General features: G+C 39.7%; 1 protein-coding gene across 2 annotated transcripts in view; it reads right to left on the bottom strand.

The window, feature by feature from the left end:
• The window catches only part of nkain2 (sodium/potassium transporting ATPase interacting 2), a 500,783-nt gene that overhangs the window by 262,594 nt on the left and 217,401 nt on the right, over positions 1-20,788 (bottom strand). For both annotated transcript variants that reach the window (XR_009640984.1, XM_060821200.1), the window contains exon 3: positions 7,912-7,992. Coding sequence is in view for 1 of the 2 variants with exons in the window: in XM_060821200.1 (XP_060677183.1) it covers positions 7,912-7,992 (81 nt within the window). In the remaining variant the exon portion in view is untranslated. The remainder of the gene's footprint in view (positions 1-7,911; positions 7,993-20,788) is intronic.

Below are 20,788 nucleotides of genomic sequence, written 5' to 3'. Positions count from 1 at the left end.
CTCCAACGTTATAAACTTTAAAATTTAACTTCAAAAGCTGCCAGACCATCCAATTGAGGAGGTACTCCTGGCAATTGTGGCTAAGTAGGTAGGAAGACACATCCTTTTTGTAGTATCTTCCCTCTGTCTGCCACTAGCAGGCCAACTTCAGCCTGATGGCCTACAGTCACAGAGTCATGGAGATGTACAGCATGGAAACAGACCCTTCAGTCCAACCCGACCATGCTAACCAGATATCCCAACCCAATCTAGTCCAACCTGTCAGCACCCGGCCCATATCCCTCCAAAACTTTCCTATTCATATGTCCAACCAGATGTCTTTTAAATGTTGCAATTGGACTAGCCTCCACCACTTCCTCTGGCAGCCCATTCCACACATGCACAACCCTGTGCGTGAAAAAGTTGTCCCTTAGGTCTCTTTTATTATTTTTCCCCTCTCACCCTGAACTTATGCCCTCTAGTTCTGGAGTTCCTTCCCCCAGGGAAAAGACCTTGTATATTTACCCTATCCATACCTCTCATGATTTTATAAACTCTATAAGGTCACCTCTCAGCTTCTGACACTCCAGGGAAAACAGCCCTAGCCTATTCAACCTCTCCCTATAGCTCAAATCTTAGAAACCTGGCAACACCCTTGTTAGTCTTAGTGGTGGGGTAAGTCTCCTGGTTTTCCAATCCATCCATTTCTTTCCTTTCTATTTACATCTTGTCTTCGTAAATTGAGCCAGCACGATTCAACGTGAAGCCCAGTGCAGATTTAAGTCAAAGCCGATTGCGGACTCAGCTTTCCCTCTGCTTTTACTTCTTTATTCCTTCTTTGCTTTTATTGACTTTATGCTTACTGGCCTTCTGTGGAGAGCTCATGGCAGCTTCAATGGTAGTTCCATTGCTGAGATCGGTCCAGTATGGTCTCATGGCAGAAATACTGTCAGTAAGATGATGCCAAAGAACAGTGACATGGTTTTGTGGCGGTGGTGTGGTGAGGGTAATGATCTCAGCATCAGTGTGAAAGAGCACAGATCCAGGCTCATAGTTAAGCACTTAATAAGGACTACAATGCTAAATTTTTAACTTTATTTTCTACCTTATACTTAAGATTTGTACCAAAGTACTTTTGTATGTAAGATGACACTGGAAAATGGTGACTCTGTACACTTTACACAATACTCCTATATTCCTGTACTTGAGGACATGTGACACTTGTCCCCAACTCCTCAGGAGGTTAGTGGGGGCGATGAGGTAGACCAGCCAACTGGAAAATCCCAGCTGGTCTCCAACAATAGGCCTTTAATTCCCATTAAGTAGCTTTCCTGCAGGGGGTATTCCTGCCAACCTCAATGCCACTTCTGGGAAAATGGCCCACAGCAGATGGCACAAGCAAATTGGCAAGCTAGCTGGCAGCAGGAATTTTTGTACTTATCCTCATTTCTGCACTTTCCCCCATATGTGAAAGTTCATTAGTGAAAATTCAACCCTTAACTTTATCAGTTGCTTCTAACAATTCTTTATCTGTGAAAAACATCTCAGGTTCATGTTTCACATCAAATGAATAAAGATCTGAAGACAAAATGATGCTATTTGTTGAAACAAGCAGTAAGTACCAATGTCATGCAGATATGAATTGTGAAAGAAAAAAACTAATGAGTAATCAGATAAAGGTTAATTAACATTTTCAACTAAGACTGTTAAAATACTTCAGCTAATTACCTCAAAAAATGTGGTAAGACTCTTTTGAATGAGAGCAATTGTTTTTTTAGAGTTGAGATCTTGAGTTAGTGTCTAGTAACAATCATATTGTGAAGGTTGGATTACTTCAAATGATTGCTTCCCCACTGTTAGTCTGGCAATATTGATCTAACAAAAGAGGAAGCTGAAGTGAGTCTGTGTTCCACATCCATTTATTCACATTCCACGAGTATACCATAAATATAGACCACTATTCTCTTCTGCAAATTAGTCCCCTTTCCCATCTAGAAACTGATTATTTTGAATTATTTTTAACTAAGTGGACTTCAGATTTTAAAAAAAAATCAACCTACTGCTTAGACACATTATAATTGACCTCTGGAGTAGGTAGGACTTGAACCTGGATCTTTGGGCCCGAGGTAGGGATACTACCCATACAGGATAAGATCCTAGAAACTGATTTATAATTTTTTTTCAAAGTCAACCCATTGTGTGGGTCTGGACTCACATATAGGCCGACAGATTTCTTTCTGGAAGGAAATTAGTGAACCAAATGGTTTACAATAATTACTTTGTCATCATCAATAGACTTTTATTTCCAGATATTATTTTAATTTATATTCCACCATCTGCATTAATGGGATGTGAACCAAAGTCCTCAGAACATTACCTGGGTCTCTGAATTACTGATTCAGTAACACTACTATTCGCTCTTCATCTCTCTGAACACCAAATTTGGTTTTGTAAAACCATTACCAAATTGCCACATTCAAAAACTGATTCTCAATTTTATAATGTTAGCTCTATTCTTCAAGTCAAACAACAAATATTGTCTGAAGCAAGTAGGATTTAAACTTGGGCTTCTTGGTCCAGAGCTAAGGACACAACCACTGCGACACAATCAAAAACAGATTGTCTTTGTATTTGGAAGTGCTATCACACATACCACCATCAAATCAAATGTATTTTTCATCCATTAAACTACCACTAGTTAATCACCCCTATTTGTAATTGTTTATTGTACAGGTCCCATTAACGGCATTGCAATAACACCAAAGGTGAAAGGGAGGGAGGGAGGGAGGGAGGAAGAGAGAGAGAGAGAGAGAGAGAGAGACTTTTTCTTAAAACTGATTCTTACATGTGTGCTCCAATTAACATCAGCTCCTCATAATCATAGCTGAAGCTTGCACAAATCAGCACTCAATCATCTCCCTAATTGAAATATTAGCACTCACTTCAGTAGAAACTTACCCCATTCTGGTGATAGGTGATTAAGAGAAATTACTCAGATTCTGATCATAAATGAACTTGGATGGTTTCTGCAATCACTCATCAAGGATTAGCTGGCTCCTGCATTAATTCAATTCATGATTTTCTGATATTTGCCAGAGTTTTGCATTCAGAAGTTGGCCATTCTGGTTCTAGAAACTAGTGTTTTATTTACTCATTTAGAACACAGAAAATCAATTCATTAGAGAAAAAAATTATTGCTAATTTTGACTTTTCAATTTTGAGGATTGGCGGGCAGTCCCACCTGGGAAGATACAGCTGCAATCATTAAACCTATTAGTGGATATTGCTTATAATTGTCTCTGCTGCCTCTAATTTTATGAATCCAAAAAATTTAACCTTGCATATTTCAAGGATCAGCAACTGATAACACTCACTTATCCTGTTCTCGTTAAATCCTATCTTGCTGTCACTGCACAACTGGAAAGTGGACCTCCTAAACATTATTGTCTCCAACTGAAACAGGCTGATGATTCTAATTTATTCCGAGCCACAGCTGCACATTAATATAACCAAATAAACAAATCTACAAAATCTATAGATTTGCGAACCTTTTGTCATTTTTGGCTAAACCACATGTACTTGGATTTCTGTAGCAATGAAGCTTGCTATCTAATCTAGTACTCATTGAAAGTGATTTAACATGACTCTGGAGTACTAATTAAATTTTAAGTACAGCACAACTGATGTGAAACTATATCAATGGAGCACTAAATATTTTTTAAAAATTATCCAGGGACCCTATTTATATCCACAAATGTTATGACAGTTTTCCCAATGCCCTCACCAAGGAAGTTAATAAAAATGCTGAAGAACAACAAACCTAACACTGATCCCTATGGGACTATATTTGCTTTTGATCAGCAAGCTTGTAACTGAAAGGAAATTATGTGCCAGGATAAGAAACCTTAGGAAATAAAATTAGGTAAGTGGTGAATATCGGCACCACTGGGGAATGGTATGGCCACTTTTTTAAAAATATGGACAACTGCACTTTGACTATATTGACTCAGCTTCTTCTCACACTAACTAGGCATTGGGCTGTCACTTGAGCAAGATTACATTTACCATTAGGCGTTGAATTTAAAGTGTACTCACAGATGCAGACGCAAAAATGGAGAGGGACTGGGCAGGATGATATATTGTGGGTATCCCAGCTCCTTAATAGAAATGTAGAAAAGTAGAAAACAGGAGCAGAGGCTAGACTATTTGGCCAACTGAGCCTGCTTTGCCATTCATTCGCTGATCATCCAATTCAGTATGCTGTCCCCATTTTCTCCCCATTTCCTTTGGTTTCTTTAGTCTCAAGAAGTATATCTAACTCCTTCTTGAAAATATTTAATATTTTGGCTTCCACCCCTTTCTGTGACAAAGAATTCCAGAGTCTTCCCACGTTCTGGGTCACAACATTTCTCCATCTGAAATGGCCTACATCATATGTTAACTCTGACCCTGGTTCTGGACTCCCGACTCATTGGAACATCCAACTAAAAAAAATTACGAAGAACAAGCACTTTGGCTATGCAGACGCATGATGCCTTCTTAAACTTAAAATCTTTTGCACCTACACAGTCAATTTCCCTCTATTCGCTGTCTGTTCATTATCTGTCAAGATGTCTCTTAAACTTTGTTCTGTATTCCCCTCCATCACCCCCTCTGATAGCACATTGCACACACTTAGCACCCACTATGTAAAAAAAAGCCCTTTATATCTCCTTTAACTTATGCCCTCTTATCTTAAACATATATTCCCTAGTAAGTGACCTTTCTACCCTGAGAAAATTATTTTGATTATCCAGTCCATTCAGCCTTCAAACATTCAAGTGAAAACAGTCCAAGTTTGTCCAATCTCTCCTCATAACTAATACTCTCCAAACCAGATTACATCCTAGTAAACTGTTTATGCACTTTCTCCAAAGCCTCCACATCCTTCTGGTAGTATGGAAATCAGAACTGTACACAATATTCCAAATGTGGCTTAACTGAAGTTCGATATAGCTGCAACATGACTTGATAAGCTTTATATTCTGTGTCCTGACTGAAGAAGGTAAACATGCTATATGCCTTCATGACCATCTCATCCATTTGTGTGGCCACTTCCAGAGAACTGTGGACCTGTATGCCTAGATTCCTCTGTATGTTGATACTACAATGGATCCTGTCATTTACTGTATACTCTCTCCTGCATTAGATCTTCCAAAATGCATCACCTCTGATTAAACTGCATCTGTCATTTCTCCACCCAACTCTCCAGTTTATCTATGTCATACTGCATCTTCTTGCAATCCTCCTCACTATCTGCAGCTCCCCCAATCTTTGTGCCATCTGCAAAGTTACTGATCAGACCACCTACATTCTCCTCAAATCATTTATATGTATGTATTACACCAATGGGGCTCTCAGCACTGCAGAACACCACTGGTCACAGATGTCCAGTCAGAAAAACACCCTTCCAGTGCTATTCTCTGTCTTCTATGTCTAAGCCAGTTCTGCAACCATCTTACTGGATCACTGCAGATCCCATGTGACTTCACCTTTTGTATCAGCCTGCCATGAGATGCCTTGTCAAACGCCTTGCTAAAACATCCAAACAGACAATATCTACCAACCTGCCTTAAACAATTATCTTTGTCACTTCCTCAACTAAACTCATCCAAGTTTGTGAGATACAACCTGCCCCACACAAACTCCTGCTGCCTATTGCTAATAAGTCACATTTTTCCAAATTTGACTAAATCCTATTCCAAAAAATGTTCTCCTATACTTCCCTTACTACTGACATAAGGCTCATGGACCTGCAATTTCCTGGATTATTTCTATTGCCCTTTTTAAACAAAGGAACAATGTTGGCTGATCTCTAGTCCTCTGGGACCTCTCCTATGACTAAACAGGATACAAAGATTTTGTACAAGGCTCCAGCAATTACAATGCCTCCCTCAGCATTCAGGGATGGATCTAACCAGGTCTTGAAGACTTGTCTATCTTAATGCATTTCAAAACACTCAATACCTCCTTTTTCATATTGACATGCCCTAGAATATCAACATACCACTCCTGAGACTCAACATCCTCCATGTTCTCCTCTTTTGTGAACACCAATGCAAAGTATTCATTAAGGATCTCACCCACTTCCTCCTTCTGCAGGAATAAATTCCCTCCTTTGTTCTTGAGTGGATCTACCCTTTACCTGGCTACCCTCTTGTTCCTTATGTATGTATATATAAAAAGTGTTTTAGAATTTTCCTTAATTCTGGTTGCCAATGATATTTTATGGCCTGTTTTAGCCCTCCTAATTCCTTGTTTGAGTTCTTTCCTGCTATATTTGTATTCTTCGAGGGCTCTATCCATCTTCAATTTTTTTAAACTTACGTATGCCTCCGTTTTCTTTTTGACTAAGCTCTCAATTTCTCTTGCCATCTGAGGTTTCCAAATTTTGCCATCCTTATCCTTAATTTTCAGAAGAACATGCTGGTCCTGAACTTTAATGAACTGGCCTTTAAAAGATTACCACATACTACATGTGGATTTACCCTCAAACAGGCAGCCCAATCTACATTCCTCAGTTCCTGCCTAATTTTGTGATTGTTAGCCTTCCTGCATTTACCAAATCTAGTCCTGTTAGAACTGTATTTGTTCCTATGAGTTCCCCCTCATTTTTCTAAACTCTGATGAAGTCAGTCTTAACTAATCTAGTATCTCTTCAGTCCTGCTGTGGTAATCAGTCTGCATGACACTCCCCCAATAGCCAGGTCATCCTTCCTCAGATAAGTCGACCAAAATATACATGCAATACTTCAAATGTGGTCTCACTAGGGCCCTGTACAACTGCAGCAAGATATCCCTGCTCCTGTACTCAAATCCTCTCGCTGTGAAAACATACACCTATATACTTTTAGCAGCTGGTGTACAAGAACATCCAGGTCTTACTGCAGCTCCCCCATTCCCAATCTAGATATTTTTAATCAACTGGTAGAGAGATGTTATTACAAAACTTCTGGAGCAGATGGGACTTGAACCCAGGTCTCCTGACACAGAGGTATGGACATAACCACTGCACCACAACTGTCTTTCCTTTCCCAATCTATCAACAAGCAGACAATAATCTGTCTCCCTGTTTTTGCTGTCTTCCACTTTCCTTTAGTTAGATCCAGGCAGGAAGACTCAAGGATATTCTTCATTTCCAAAGTCAATTGAGACAATTAAGGGCCATATTCAGCCTCCCTTGGTATTTAACTAATGGTGTATGAAATGTCCTGGCAGGTAACCTTCAGGCACGTTTGGCCAGTTGCTCCCTAGCCATGCCTTCAAGAATAAATGGACCTGGAGTGAGATTGTCCTCTGACATTCAAATTGACCCCTTCATCTTGAGAAAGGCAAGCAAACTCATATGAAAATTCATCTGTGTACACAACTGTGAAATTCTTGATATTCTATGTTTTAATTCATGTATTAGTGAGGTAAAATGGTTACACTGCATTATCACACATTATTATTTTATGTTTCCACCAGCAGTACCTCACACTCCCTTATAGCATTTATTCATCTATATAACACAATAATTAACATGTGAATATAACAACCAAAGGAGTTTATTTCCCTTAAGGGGAAATCAAGACATAATTCTGACATCTTTCGTGCAAAAAAAAATTCAAGATTCATATAATCAAGATAGTTTAAAGGCTGATGCAATTGCCACTGGAATGAATGCTATTTTCTTGCAGATTTCTCTCAATTAATGAATTTACAGTATGTTGCACTTGTTTGTTACTATAAAGTTTGCATAGAAGATTAAACACAGTGTGCTAAACTATTCAAAATGACATAATTATCTTTAAAAATATCTAAGGATGTGGAATATTTCATAAACTCAAGGTTGATTTAACAGTTTGTAGAATTAGCGGGTGAAAAGCTTCAGAACATCAGGTGGCAAATTACCTTTGCAAGGCCTCCAACCTCCAAGTAGAAGCAGATAACAAACACATTCCATGTCACCCAGAGGACCATCCAGATGGCATACTTTGGGGAAGAGGAAGAAAAGAGGAAAACACTTTGTAAAATGACTGATTTGAAGATGATATAGCTTAAACAAAATAAAGATATTGATGCAAGTAAATATAATTGTGTGAATTAGTTGTCAATATTTCATGTATAAAACTTTGTGCAGTATATATAACAAGATGTAAATATAATAATCACTGTTGTGGTTCTGTTCGCCGAGCTGGGAATTTGTGTTGCAGACGTTTCGTCCACGTCTAGGTGACATCCTCAGTGCTTGGGAGCCTCCTGTGAAGTGCTTCTGTGATGTTTCCTCTGGCATTTATAGTGATTTGTATCTGCCACTTCCAGTTGTCAGTTTCCTCTGTCCGCTGCAGTGGCCGGTATATTGGGTCCAGGTCAATGTGCTTATTGATTGAATCTGTGGATGAGTGCCATGCCTCTAGGAATTCCCTGGCTGTTCTCTGTTTGGCTTGTCCTATAATAGGAGTGTTGTCCCAGTCGAACTCATGTTACTTGTCATTTGAGTGTGTGGCTACTAGGGATAGCTGATCGTGTCGTTTTGTGGCTAGTTGGTGTTCATGGATGTGGATCATTAGCTATCTTCCTATTTGTTCTATGTAGTGTTTTGTGCAGTCCTTGCATGGGATTTTGTACACTACATTGGTTTTGTTCATGCTGGGTATCAGGTCCTTCGTCCTGGTGAGTTGTTGTTTGAGAGTGGCTGTTGTTTGTCTGCTGTTATGAGTCCTAGTGGTCGCAGTAGTCTGGCTGTCAGTTCAGAAATGTTTTTGATGTAAGATAGTGGGCTAATCCTTTGGATTGTGGCATGTCCTCATTCCATTGTCTTTTCCTTAGGCATCTGTTGATGAAATTGCGGGGGTATCCGTTTTTGGCGAATACATTGTATAGGTGTCCTTCTTCCTCTTTTTGCAGTTCTGGTGTGCTGTGGCTCTTTTGAACAGTGTCTTGACGCAACTTCTTTTATGTGTGTTGGGGTGGTTGCTTTCATAGTTTAGGACTTGGTCTGTGTGTGTGGCTTTCCTGTATATCTTTGTGGTGAATTCTCCATTAGATATTCTCTGTACCATCACGTCTCGGAATGGGAGTTGGTTGTTCTTTTCTTCCTCTCTAGTGAATCAGATTCCTGTGAGTGTGGCGTTGATGATCCGATGTGTGTTCTCTATTTCTGTGTTTTAATGATTACAAAGGTGTCATCCACATATCTGACCCAGAGTTTGGATTGAATTTGCGTTAAAACTGTTTGTTCTAATCTTTGCATTACCACTTCTGCTATGAGTCCAGAAATGGGTGAACCCATGGGTGTGCCGTTGATTTGTTCATATATTTGGTTGTTGAATGTGAAGTGTGTTGTGAGGCACAGATCCAGTAGTTTGAGTATGCCGTCTTTGTTGATAGGTTCAACGTCCTGTTGTCTGTTCTGTATGTCCAGCAGGTTGACTATTGTTTCTTTGGCTATGATTTTGTCGATAGAGGTGAACAGTACCATTACATCGAATGAGACTATGGTTTCTTCCTTGTCTATGTGTATATTTCTGATGATGTCCAAGAATTCCTGTGTTGATTGTATAGAGTGTCTGGATCTGCTGATCAGGTGTTTCAGTTTCTGCTGTAGTTCTTTAGCCAGTTTGTGTGATGGTATGATACTATGGGTCTGAGTGGGATGTCTGATTTGGGCACTTTAGGTAGTCCATAGAATCTGGGGGTGTTGTTGCTTTCAGGTTTCATTCTTTGTAGGTCAAACCTGATTATCTGTCTGTTTTTTTTTGTAGGTTCCTCAATGTGTTGTTTATCCTATTGGTGAGCTGTGGGGTGGGTCAAACTCCCTCTTTTGGTAGGTGTTGGTATCTACAAGTAGTTGTTGCGCTTTTTGGATGTAGTCTGCTATATCCAGGATGACCGTCATTCTGCCTTTGTCTGCTGGTAGTATGATTATGTTCTTATTGTTTCTTAGTGATTTTAGTGCTTCCCTCTCCTTGGTGTTGAGGTTATGTGTTTGTCTTTTCCTTGTTATCAGAGGTACGATATTTTGTCTCACTGCTGTTTGTCTCTTCTGTCAGTTCATTGTTCCTGAGTGTGCATTCTAGTGCTGCTAGGAAGTGGCAGATACAAATCACTATAAATGCTGGAGGAAACATCACAGAATGCTTCGCAGGAGGCTCACAAGCACTGAGGATGTCACCTAGACAGGGGACGAGACGTCTGCAACACAAATTCCCAGCTCGGCGAACAGAACCACAACAACGAACACCCGAGCTACAAATCTTCTCACAAACTTTGAATAATAATCACTATTAAAGCGAAATCTATCCCATGATGGCACAATAAGCTTCCAATACCCTTTTTAAACAGGATGTTATTGATTTAAATACTCTTACAATTTTGTGGACATTAATTATATATTAAAAACATATGGAACGCCAACTAAATTTTTTGAAATTTCACACAGACATTTGCCTTATTCTCAGATATAAACTTTTTTAACTGCTCCCTGTGAAAGTGATATATTTGTGCAACATCTGGTAATGTTTCACAGCCAAGGGTCAAATAAAATCTCATATCACAAACTTTCTTGTGATTTAATAAACTTCAGATGGAGTATAATAAACTTAAATTAGGTTAAAAAAAACTACACCACAATACATTGACAATAAATAAATATGAAAGTAGTAATAATTACAATTAGCAGATCAATATTAACTTATTTCGCTATTCCTATCTTTGTTGAGAAAAACAATAGGAAGCATTACTGTGCTTAAACTCAAACTATAATTGAACATCACATATTGCCCCTTGATGACAACTATCAGCCTTGGTATTAAGTTTAATAACTCAGGTCCTAACTACCATGACAATTCCCTTGAACAGTTGATAATGGCTGTGCTTATGTCATTTATACTTCCTCTGCAACCATTTCCTGGTTCTTTATTGTCCCTTTAATATCCTTAATATGGCCTTGTTTTATTTTCCCTTATGCTATTGACTAACTTGAGATACTGACTGCCTTATACAACAGAAAGATTCTGTGTCAAGTTTCATGGTCACAGTCACCTTCACAGCCACTGGTTAGTTTGTCCTTGCTGGGCTTTGAAGTTGCTGCTGTGGCTGTAGCAGGTGGCAGATTTCACTGAGATCATCTTACTGAATTGCTGATGGTTGACTTTTTATTTGTTGAATTTCAATCCGTGAAGTGCCCATTTGGATAAACCCTCAGCAAGAAACAATTCACAATTGATACCTAGGTGCACACCACACATACTATGGAAACTATGCTGTCGGACAAAATTTGAGCAAGCAGATTATTGCCATACAGATACATATTTCCGCTGCTTGTATGGCTCTGGAGCAGCTCTGTAATGTATGGCAGAGAAAATATCAAGATTTCTGGTGGTCTGTAGTATGCTGCATCACTTGCCATCATGACAATACAACCAGCTACATGTTGAGATGTTGAAGAGCAAAAGCAGAAAGAGGAGAAAAGTTGAAGGTATTTGGCAAAGCCCTTGTGACCTGGGCTGTCCATGAAAAAAATTCAATTCTGCTACCATTAAAAATAAGCAGAGAGTCATACAGCAGTGAAACAGACCCTTAAGTCCAACCAGTCCATGCCAAAAATAATCCCAAACTAAAATAATCCTACCCATCTGCTCCTGGCCCATATCCCTCCAAACCTTCCCTATTCATGCAACCAACCAAATGTCTTTTAAATGTTGTAATAGTACTCTCATCCACCATTTCCCCAGAAAGTTCAGTCAACACTCGAACCACTCCACAAGTGTCCCACACCTTATCTTACTCCACCCTGTTACTTGCTATCACAGTATTTTCTTGCCCACAAAAAATAAAAGTAACCAACATAAGAATTACAAATCATATAAAAATTAATCATTCCATAATACGATGAAAAACATTAATCAATTACTCCTGTGGCAGATCATTATCACCAGCAACGTGTGGAGATCTTTCTGGAACAGTACAATCCCAGTCCTACCAATGAGGGAGCTGTGCTGGATCTGATTTGAGGAAATGAGATAGGTGAAGTGGAGAACATCAGAGTTGAGAAGTATCTGGCAAATAGTGATTATAATATATTAAGCTTCAATATAAAGTTAGTTTGGGATGAAATTCAGTCAATTATTTAGATTCTAGACTGGTTAAGGCAGATTTTAGAGATCTAAAAGATGAACTAGAGCAGGCTGATTAGAAATGCATTTTGGTGGATGAAACAGTGGATGAAAAATGGAAGACTTTCTAAAGAGAGACAAATAGGGTATAAGCTAGGTACATATTTATGATAAATAAATTTCTGTGAGAAAGAAATAGAGGATCCACAACTAAAGAACCCTGGATGACTAAGGATATTGATGAGAAAATAAGGAAGAAAACGTGGCATATGAATCATACCAGAATAATTATAGCAATAGAATTCAGAAAGAATATCAAATGCATTTGAGGCTAAGGTTGGAATAAGGAAGGCTAGGAGGAAGCATGAAGAAAGGATGGTAGTCTGCACTAAAACATACAGTGGAAAAATTGAGGGAGGGCCCATTGGGAATAAGCAAGATAAGCTGCTCATTGAAGCAAAGGGTATGACAGAGATACTATATGAGTGCCTTGCTTCTGTTTTTACCAAGTTAGAAGATGGTGACAATAGCCGAGTTGAGAATGTCAGTGTTCAGCAGTACAGTGAGAGATAAAAGAAGAGGTGCTAAAAAACTTGCAGCACTCCAGGATGAGAAGTCACCAAGCTCAGATGGGATGGATCCTAGGTTGTGAGAGAGCTGAGAAGAAAATTGTGGAGCTATTGACAGAAACTTTTCAGGTCTCTCTGAACACAGGATTAGTTTAGAGGGACTGGAGGATTGTAAATGTGACACCATTGTTTAAAAAAGGGCCAAAGGATAACTCAGAGAAACTACAGACCTGTCAGCTTGACAGCAATCAGGGGATAACTGATGGAGGCTACATTACAGGATAGAGCAAATGTAAATTTAGAGAAAATAAATTAATATTTGACAGTTAACGTGGCTTTGTCAAAGGCAGATCCTGTGTGACAAATTTGTTTGAGTTCTTTGACAAAGTGATGGGGTAGTGCTGTGGATGCTGTATATTTGGACTTCCAGAAAGCACTTGATACGATGCCAAATGGCAGATTGGTTGGCAAATTAGAAATGTTTGTGATTGATGGATGCTTGACAGTATGGATTAGAAGTCAGCTAAAAGATAGGAAATAGGGTAGATGTAGATGGGCAGCTATTTCACCACCTGCAGTTTCCACCTCAGACAGAGTGTGGCAAGAAAAGTGATTTGGAAAATCAGGTATACAGATATGATCATCTGCAATGGTTTGAGCCTTACTATTGTCCACCATATCATCAATAGCTGCTATAATTATAGCAAGAACTATCTTCTTCATGGGACAGGCACTTGTCCCCTCTCAGCAACTTCTACTGGCATCGGTGTGGCACCACATCCTAAAAGAGAGAGGGGATTGTATGGGTGAGTGGGTACAATGAGCCTGGTGATGTTGCTGTCCTGGCTTAAAAAGCAGGAGGTATGTTCAGTCTGTGAGATGACGTGTGAAGCTTCTGGGTCATTGTTTGAGACCTATGCAAAATAACTGCTCACTCCATATCTGAAATAATCTTATTTGCCTATGTTTCCATGTCACAATGTTGGCACAGGATAATTACTGGTACTTTACAGATGTAACATTTTGATCTTCTAAATCTGTACTCCTAAATCCTTCAGCTGCAATGCTAGTTATTATATCTAGCACACAAATGCAGATTAAAATAAAAATCATTACCATTCTGGAAAATGATGATAATCATTGTCAGTAATTTGCATTTTATATCAAATTTGTTTCCTTACTCAAACACCTGCTAATCTTGTACTGTCATGCAGACTTTAAAAATTTAAATAAGGCTTTCCATGGGTACCAGCTTCAATAGAATAACTGCTTCAATAAATTATTAATTTTGTATTTGTGCAAATATTCATCATATTGTTAATAGATGAGTAACTCTCATTCAAAATGCAAATTTGAGAAAAAGGTGTTAAACCAGATATTCCATGGTGAATTTCCACATAATATAACGAAAATCCTAGCACAGGACAGTTAAATCATATTCTAATTTGACTACTAAATATCCATGAAGTGAACGTGACCGCATAGTTCAACGATAAACCAGCTATGAACTGGCCTAAGTCTAGCACTCACAGATAATACAATGCTTCAAAAATTCAATGCATGTCGTAATTCCCTAATATCAAGATGGAAAATGACATATCATATTGAAGCCAAAACTGTCAAGATGCATCATCATTACTGCATAAAACTGACAGTAAAAGATGGCATAAAGAAAAATGCAGTTAAACACTACTATATCCAAACTTTGGTGTCAAAAATATATTTGCACCTCCGTAAGGTGCATTGCTACCATCTTTGCAAATGCAGTTAGTGTTCTTCCACTGTCACTAGGTTATAATCCTGGAATCCCCCTTTTGACAACACATGGTTATATCCATTTTGGATGAACTGCAGCAGTACAAGAAGATGGCTCATCACCACCTTCTCAAGGGCAATTGGTGATAAATAACAAATGCCTGCTTTGCCAGAAATGTGCAAACCCCAGGAAAGAATAAAACAAGCATAGAATCAGTGAATTGATATGAAACTGGACATCTTATTCATTACTCTTGCTAAACACCATGTCAAAGTGATAAGCCTTTTGAATGACTCAAATTTTTAATGGTGTCCTAAGGCATAATTAATGTTGACCTTCAGCTGGTCTAGGAAAGTCAACTTTACAAATATGGGGCATAATTTTACCAGAATAATTTATTTTTAAAAAAAATTAAATGGTTTTTAGATTTTACAGAAGTTTTAGAAGTTTGTGATTGCCCTCACTTCTTCCCCCTGATTTCTGCTTGTCGATTTTCTGAGTGCTGTTTCCTTCCCCATTTCTGCTACCTGATGAAGGAGCGGCACTCCAAAAGTTAGTACTTGCTAATAGACCTGTTGGACTATAACCTGGTGTTGTGTCATTTCTGTAAAGACCTCCAGCCTATGATACTGTATTAATACTCACTGTGGTCGAGTTAAACTTATCATTTCTCAGATTCCTTGCATTGGAATTTTTCTGTGCTTTTTCAGTATTATACAGCTTTTCTCTGTCTTGGCGTGGTGCATAAGTGGGCCTTGAAATTCCTTGCTTCCTGCTTTCGGTTACTGCTGGGTTTCAGTTCATGTCTTTCCCCAACTTCTATGATTGGGATTCTGGGGTAGTCTCATTCTTCACCTGTAGCTTTGCATTACCACTGCATTTCACGTCAGAAGTCCCTTGCGACCTGCCTCCAGTTCCTTGGGTCTGGTCACCATTTCCACAATGTAAGACAGTCAGGTAAGTGAATATTAACAGGCTTTATTGAACATAAATATATGCAAGGTATGGTAACAGAGGTAACATCCACGTTCCATATAATCTGACATTGCTATGAATAATTAATTATTTACATGTTCAGGTAGCTATTCTTGGAAAATCAGTATGGGTAAACTTTACTGCACAGACACAGGTATCATAGATGGCAAGGTTACTGTGCACAATGGGCAAGAACACACCTTTTTTCAGTTACCTCAAATCTAATAGTCATTCTGAGCTGCACAAAGTAATATTTCAATGGTGCAGCTGTATGAAGAAATGTTCCAAAACAGTATTTTTAACAATCTGAACAACCTTGAATGCAAATATGTGCAGTTAATACAGCACTTATGCACTAATCGGATATCTTAGATGCATGGCAAATTTTATGATTCAAGCGCCAACAAAGCAGTACACTACATTTGTGGCTCATATATGCTGTTGGTCTTGCACTCCATGTCACACATTTTTTGCAATTTCTTGTAGGTGAGACTTTATATTCGATTTCTTGCAATTACTGACAAACCCTTCCTATTCATATACCCATCTAAATGTCTCTTAAATGTTGCCATTGTACCTTCCTCTGGCAGTTCATTCCATACATGTACAACCCTCTGCATGAAAAAGTTGCCCCTTAGGTCTCTTTTATATCTTTCCCTCTCACCCTAAACCTATGCCCTCTAGTTCTGAACTCCCCGACCCCAGGGAAAAGACTTCGTCTATTTATCCTATCCATGCCCCTCATAATTTTGTAAACAGCTATAAGGTCATCCCAGCCTTCGATGCTCCAGGGAAAACAGCCCCAGCCTGTTCAGCCTCTCCCTATAGCTCAAATCCTCGAACCCTAGCAACATCCTTGTCAATCTTTTCTGAACCCTTTCAAGTTTCACAATATCTTTCTGATAGGAAGTAGACCAGAATTGCACACAATATTCCAACAGTGGCCTAACCAATGTCCTGTACAGCCGCAACATGACCTCCCAATTCCTGTACTCAATACTCTGGCCAATAAAGGAAAGCATACCAAACGCCTTCTTCACTATCTGATCTACCGGCAACTCCACTTTCAAGGAGCTATGAACCTGCACTCCAAGGTCTCTTTGTTCAGCAACGCTCCCTAGGACCTTACCATTAAGTGTATAAGTCCTGCTAAGATTTGCTTTCCCAAAATGCAGCACCTCACATTTATCTGAATTAAACTCCATCTGCCACTTCTCAGCCCATTGGCCCATCTGGTCCAGATCCTGTTGTAATCTGAGGTAACCCTCTTCGCTGTCCACTATACCTCCAATTTTGGTGTCATCTGCAAACTTACTAACTGTACGTCTTATGCTCGCATCCAAATCATTTACGTAAATGACAAAAAGTAGAGGGCCCAGCACCGATCCTTGTGGCACACCACTGGTCACAGGCCTCCAGTCTGAAAAACAACCCTCCACCACAACCCTCTGTCTTCTACCTTTGAACCAGTTCTGTATCCAAATGGCTAGTTCACCCTGTATTCCATGAGATCTAATCTTACTAATCAGTCTCCCATGGGAAACCTTGTCGAACATCTTACTCAAGTCCATAAAGATCACATCTACTGCTCTGCCCTCATCAATCTTCTTTGTTACTTCTTCCAAAAACTCAATCAAGTTTGTGAGACATGATTTCCCATGCAAAAAGCCATGTTGATTATTCCTAATCAGTCCTTGCTTTTCCAAATACATGTACATCCTGTCCCTCGGGATTCCCTCCAACAACTTGCCCACCACCGAGGTCAGGCTCACCGGTCTATAGTACCCTGGCTTGTCTTTACCGCCCTTCTTAAACAGTGGCACCACGTTTGCCAACCTCCAGTCTTCAGGCACCTCATCTGTGACTATCGATGATACACATGTCTTAGCAAATCGTAATGGATAATATGGAAGTTTCATAATTTTCAGACAAATCTATGCTCAGACAAATATAAACCAACAAAGCTCTTCAAAACTATTTTTGGGAGATGTTTGCCATTTTCTGTTCAACCTTTTTAACTGAAGTAGAAGGATTTTTTCTGAACAAATCAAGACATGACTAAAAATTATTTATTTATAATAGTCACTAACATGACTAAATAAAATTAAAACCTCATTTTTAACAAAAATTTTGTTCATCACATTTCAGGCATGACATTTTCAGTGTCATGTTACATATATACAGATTCATTTTTGCAAATTAGTAGTAATTATAAAGGTAACAGGGCAAAAAGTGGACTTAGTTGTGTCATCTGCTTAACTGAGCCAATATTTTCCTGTAAAGGTAAAAGGTGGGATGAACCGGTCAGAGAACCCTAGGTGTGAAGGGATGTATAGGATTGGATAGGGTAAAAAAAGAGGTTTATGGCAGACACCGAGAGCTTAAAACAGCAGATGTCTTAGAGGAGTATAGGACGTTCAGGGGGTTACTTTCAAGAAATCAGGAGAATGAAGAAAGGACTTGATAAAACACTGATGTGTAACATTAAGGAAAATCCAAAGGCATTTTATAAGTTTGTTAGGGGAAAGAATGACTAGAGTAAGAGTACAGCTCATTAGAGACCAAAATGGCAATGTGTGCGTGGACCCAGGAGATATAGTTGAGTTTTGAAATGAGTATTTCACAAAAGAGAAGGACAATGTTGGTATAGAAATCAGAGATGTGGATTGCAATATACTTGAACAAATTAGCATTGAAAGGGAAGAGGTATTAATGGTTTTATGAGGCTTGAAAGTGGATAAATCCTTAGGATCAGATTAAATGTATCCCAGGCTACTGTTGGAGAGAAGGGAGGAAATCTCAGGGGCTCTGACAGTAATGTTTAAATCCAATTTTGCTACAGGTGTTGTGGCAAAGGAGTGGAGGACTGCTAATGTGGTTTCATTATTAAAGAAGGATGGTGGTAATAAGCTAGCAAATCAAAGGTCAATGAATTTAACATCAGTAGTAGAGGAAATTTAGAAACATAGAAACTAGGAGCAGGAGTAGGCAAATTTGACCCTTTGAGCCTGTTCTGCCACTCAACATTCAACTATTGGAAAAACTCAGATTGACAGAATTAATCTCCACTTGGGAAGGAAGGGATTAACCAAGGATAGCCAGCATGGCTTTCTCAGGGGAAGAGCATGTCTAACCAATTTGACTGAATTTTGAGGAGATGTCTAAGTGTGTAGATGAAGATATTGCAGTTGATGCAGTCTTCACTGACTTTGGTAGGTTTTTAATACGATTTCACATGGAGACTGGGTAAGAAGCAAACAGCTAGTGGAATCCAGAGCAATTTGGATCCAAAATTGACTTTGTGGTAGGGAGCAGAGGGTAATGGTTAGGGAGTGTTTTTTGTGACTGTAAGCCTAGGTACAGTGGTGTAACACAGGGTGCGTTGCAGGATTCCTTGCTGTTTATTGTGTACATTTATGGTCTGGACATGAATGTGGGAGGTATGATCAGTTAATTCAAAGGTGTTATGAAAATTGCTGGTGTGATAAATAGTGTGAGGAAAGCCTTAGACTACAGGTCAGTATAGTTAGGCTGGTCAGATGGCCGAACAGTGGCAAACGGAAGATAATCCTGAGAAGTGTGACATTATGCATGTTGCCAGGGTCAACAAGGTGAGGAAGTACAATCATAGAGTCATACAGCATGGAAACAGACCCTTTGGTCAATGCAAATTATAATCCTAAACTAAACTAATCCCAACCATCTGCTTGTAAGCTCCTCGGAGGTACATTGGATGACAGGGACTTTGATGCACTTGTCCACAAGGCCATAAGACATAGTGGCAGAAGTAGGCTGGTCAGTCCTTTGAGTCTGCTTCACCATTCAATGAGATCATGGCTGATGTGATAATCCTCAACTCCACTTTCCTGCATTTTCTCCATAACCCATGATGCCCTTATGATTAAAAATCTGTCTAATGTAGCTTTTAATATAAATTAACAACCTAGCCCTCTGCAGTAAAAAAAATCCACAGACTAGATTAGATTACTTACAGTGTGGAAACAGGCCCTTCGGCCCAACAAGTCCACACCGACCCGCCGAAGCGCAACCCACCCATACCCCTACATTTACCCCTTACCTAACACTACAGGACAATTTAGCATGGCCAATTCACCTGACCCGCACATCTTTGGACTGTGGGAGGAAACCGGAGCACCCGGAGGAAACCCACGCAGACACGGGGAGAACGTGCAAACTCCACACAGTCAGTCGCCTGAGTTGGGAATTGAACTCAGGTCTCAGGCGCTGTGAGGCAGCAGTGCTAACCACTGTGCCACCGTGCCACCCAAATTCACTATCTTCAGATTCACTACCTTGTCCTGATGGCATCAGGACAAGTAAATAAGCTAGTTGAGAAGGCATATGGGATACTTACTTTTATTAGGCTAGTCAATGAATACAAGGAGATTATGATTTAGCAATAACCTGCTCAGTGACTCCTAGTTTGGGTTCCACCAGGGCCATTTAGCTCCTGACCTCTTTACAGCCTTAGATGAAACATGTACAAAAGAGCTGAATTCCAGAGGTGAGGTGAGAGTGACAGCCCTTGAGATCAAGGTTGCATTCACCCGAGTGTAGCATCATAGAACTGTAACTAAACTGGGATCAATGGGTATCGAGGGAAATCTCTCCTGTGATTAGAGACCTGACACATAGGAAGATGGTCATGGTTGTTGGAGGTCAGTCATCTCAGCTCCAGGAAATCTCTAGAGTTCCTCAAGGTAGTGTCCGTGGCCCAACCATCTTCAGCTGCTTTATCAATGATCTTCCCTCCATCATAAGGTCCAAAGTTGGGACGTTCGCCAATGTTTCCATAATATTCAGCACCATTCATGATACCTCAGACACTAAAGCAGTCCATGTCAAAATGCAACAAGATCCAGACTTTGGCTGACAAATGGCAAGTAACATTCCTGCCACACAAATGCCAGGCTATGGTCATCACCAATAAGAGACAAACTAATCACCACCCCTTGACATTCAATGGTGTTACTATCAACATCCTGGAAGCTATCATTGATCAGAAACTCAACTGGACACACCACCTAAATGCAATTGTTACAAGAGCAGGTCAGAGGCAGGGAATACTGTGGCGAATAACTCACCTCCTGACTTCCGAAAGTCTGTCCACCATCTCCAAGGCACAAGTCAGGTGTGTGATGGAATACTCCCCACTTGCCAGGATGAGTACAGCCTGAACAACACTGAAGAATCTTGACAGCATTCAGGACAAAGCAGCTACTTGATTGGCACCACTTCCACAAGCATATACCTCTTCCACCACCGATGCTCACTACCAGCAGTATACACTTTGCACAAGATGCACTGGAGAAATTCACAAAAGATCCTCAGGCAGCACCTTCCAAACCTAC

The sequence above is a fragment of the Hemiscyllium ocellatum genome, chromosome 3, assembly GCF_020745735.1.
Source record: "Hemiscyllium ocellatum isolate sHemOce1 chromosome 3, sHemOce1.pat.X.cur, whole genome shotgun sequence".
Taxonomy (NCBI): domain Eukaryota; kingdom Metazoa; phylum Chordata; class Chondrichthyes; order Orectolobiformes; family Hemiscylliidae; genus Hemiscyllium; species Hemiscyllium ocellatum.
This window is presented reverse-complemented; position numbering and strand designations above follow the sequence as displayed.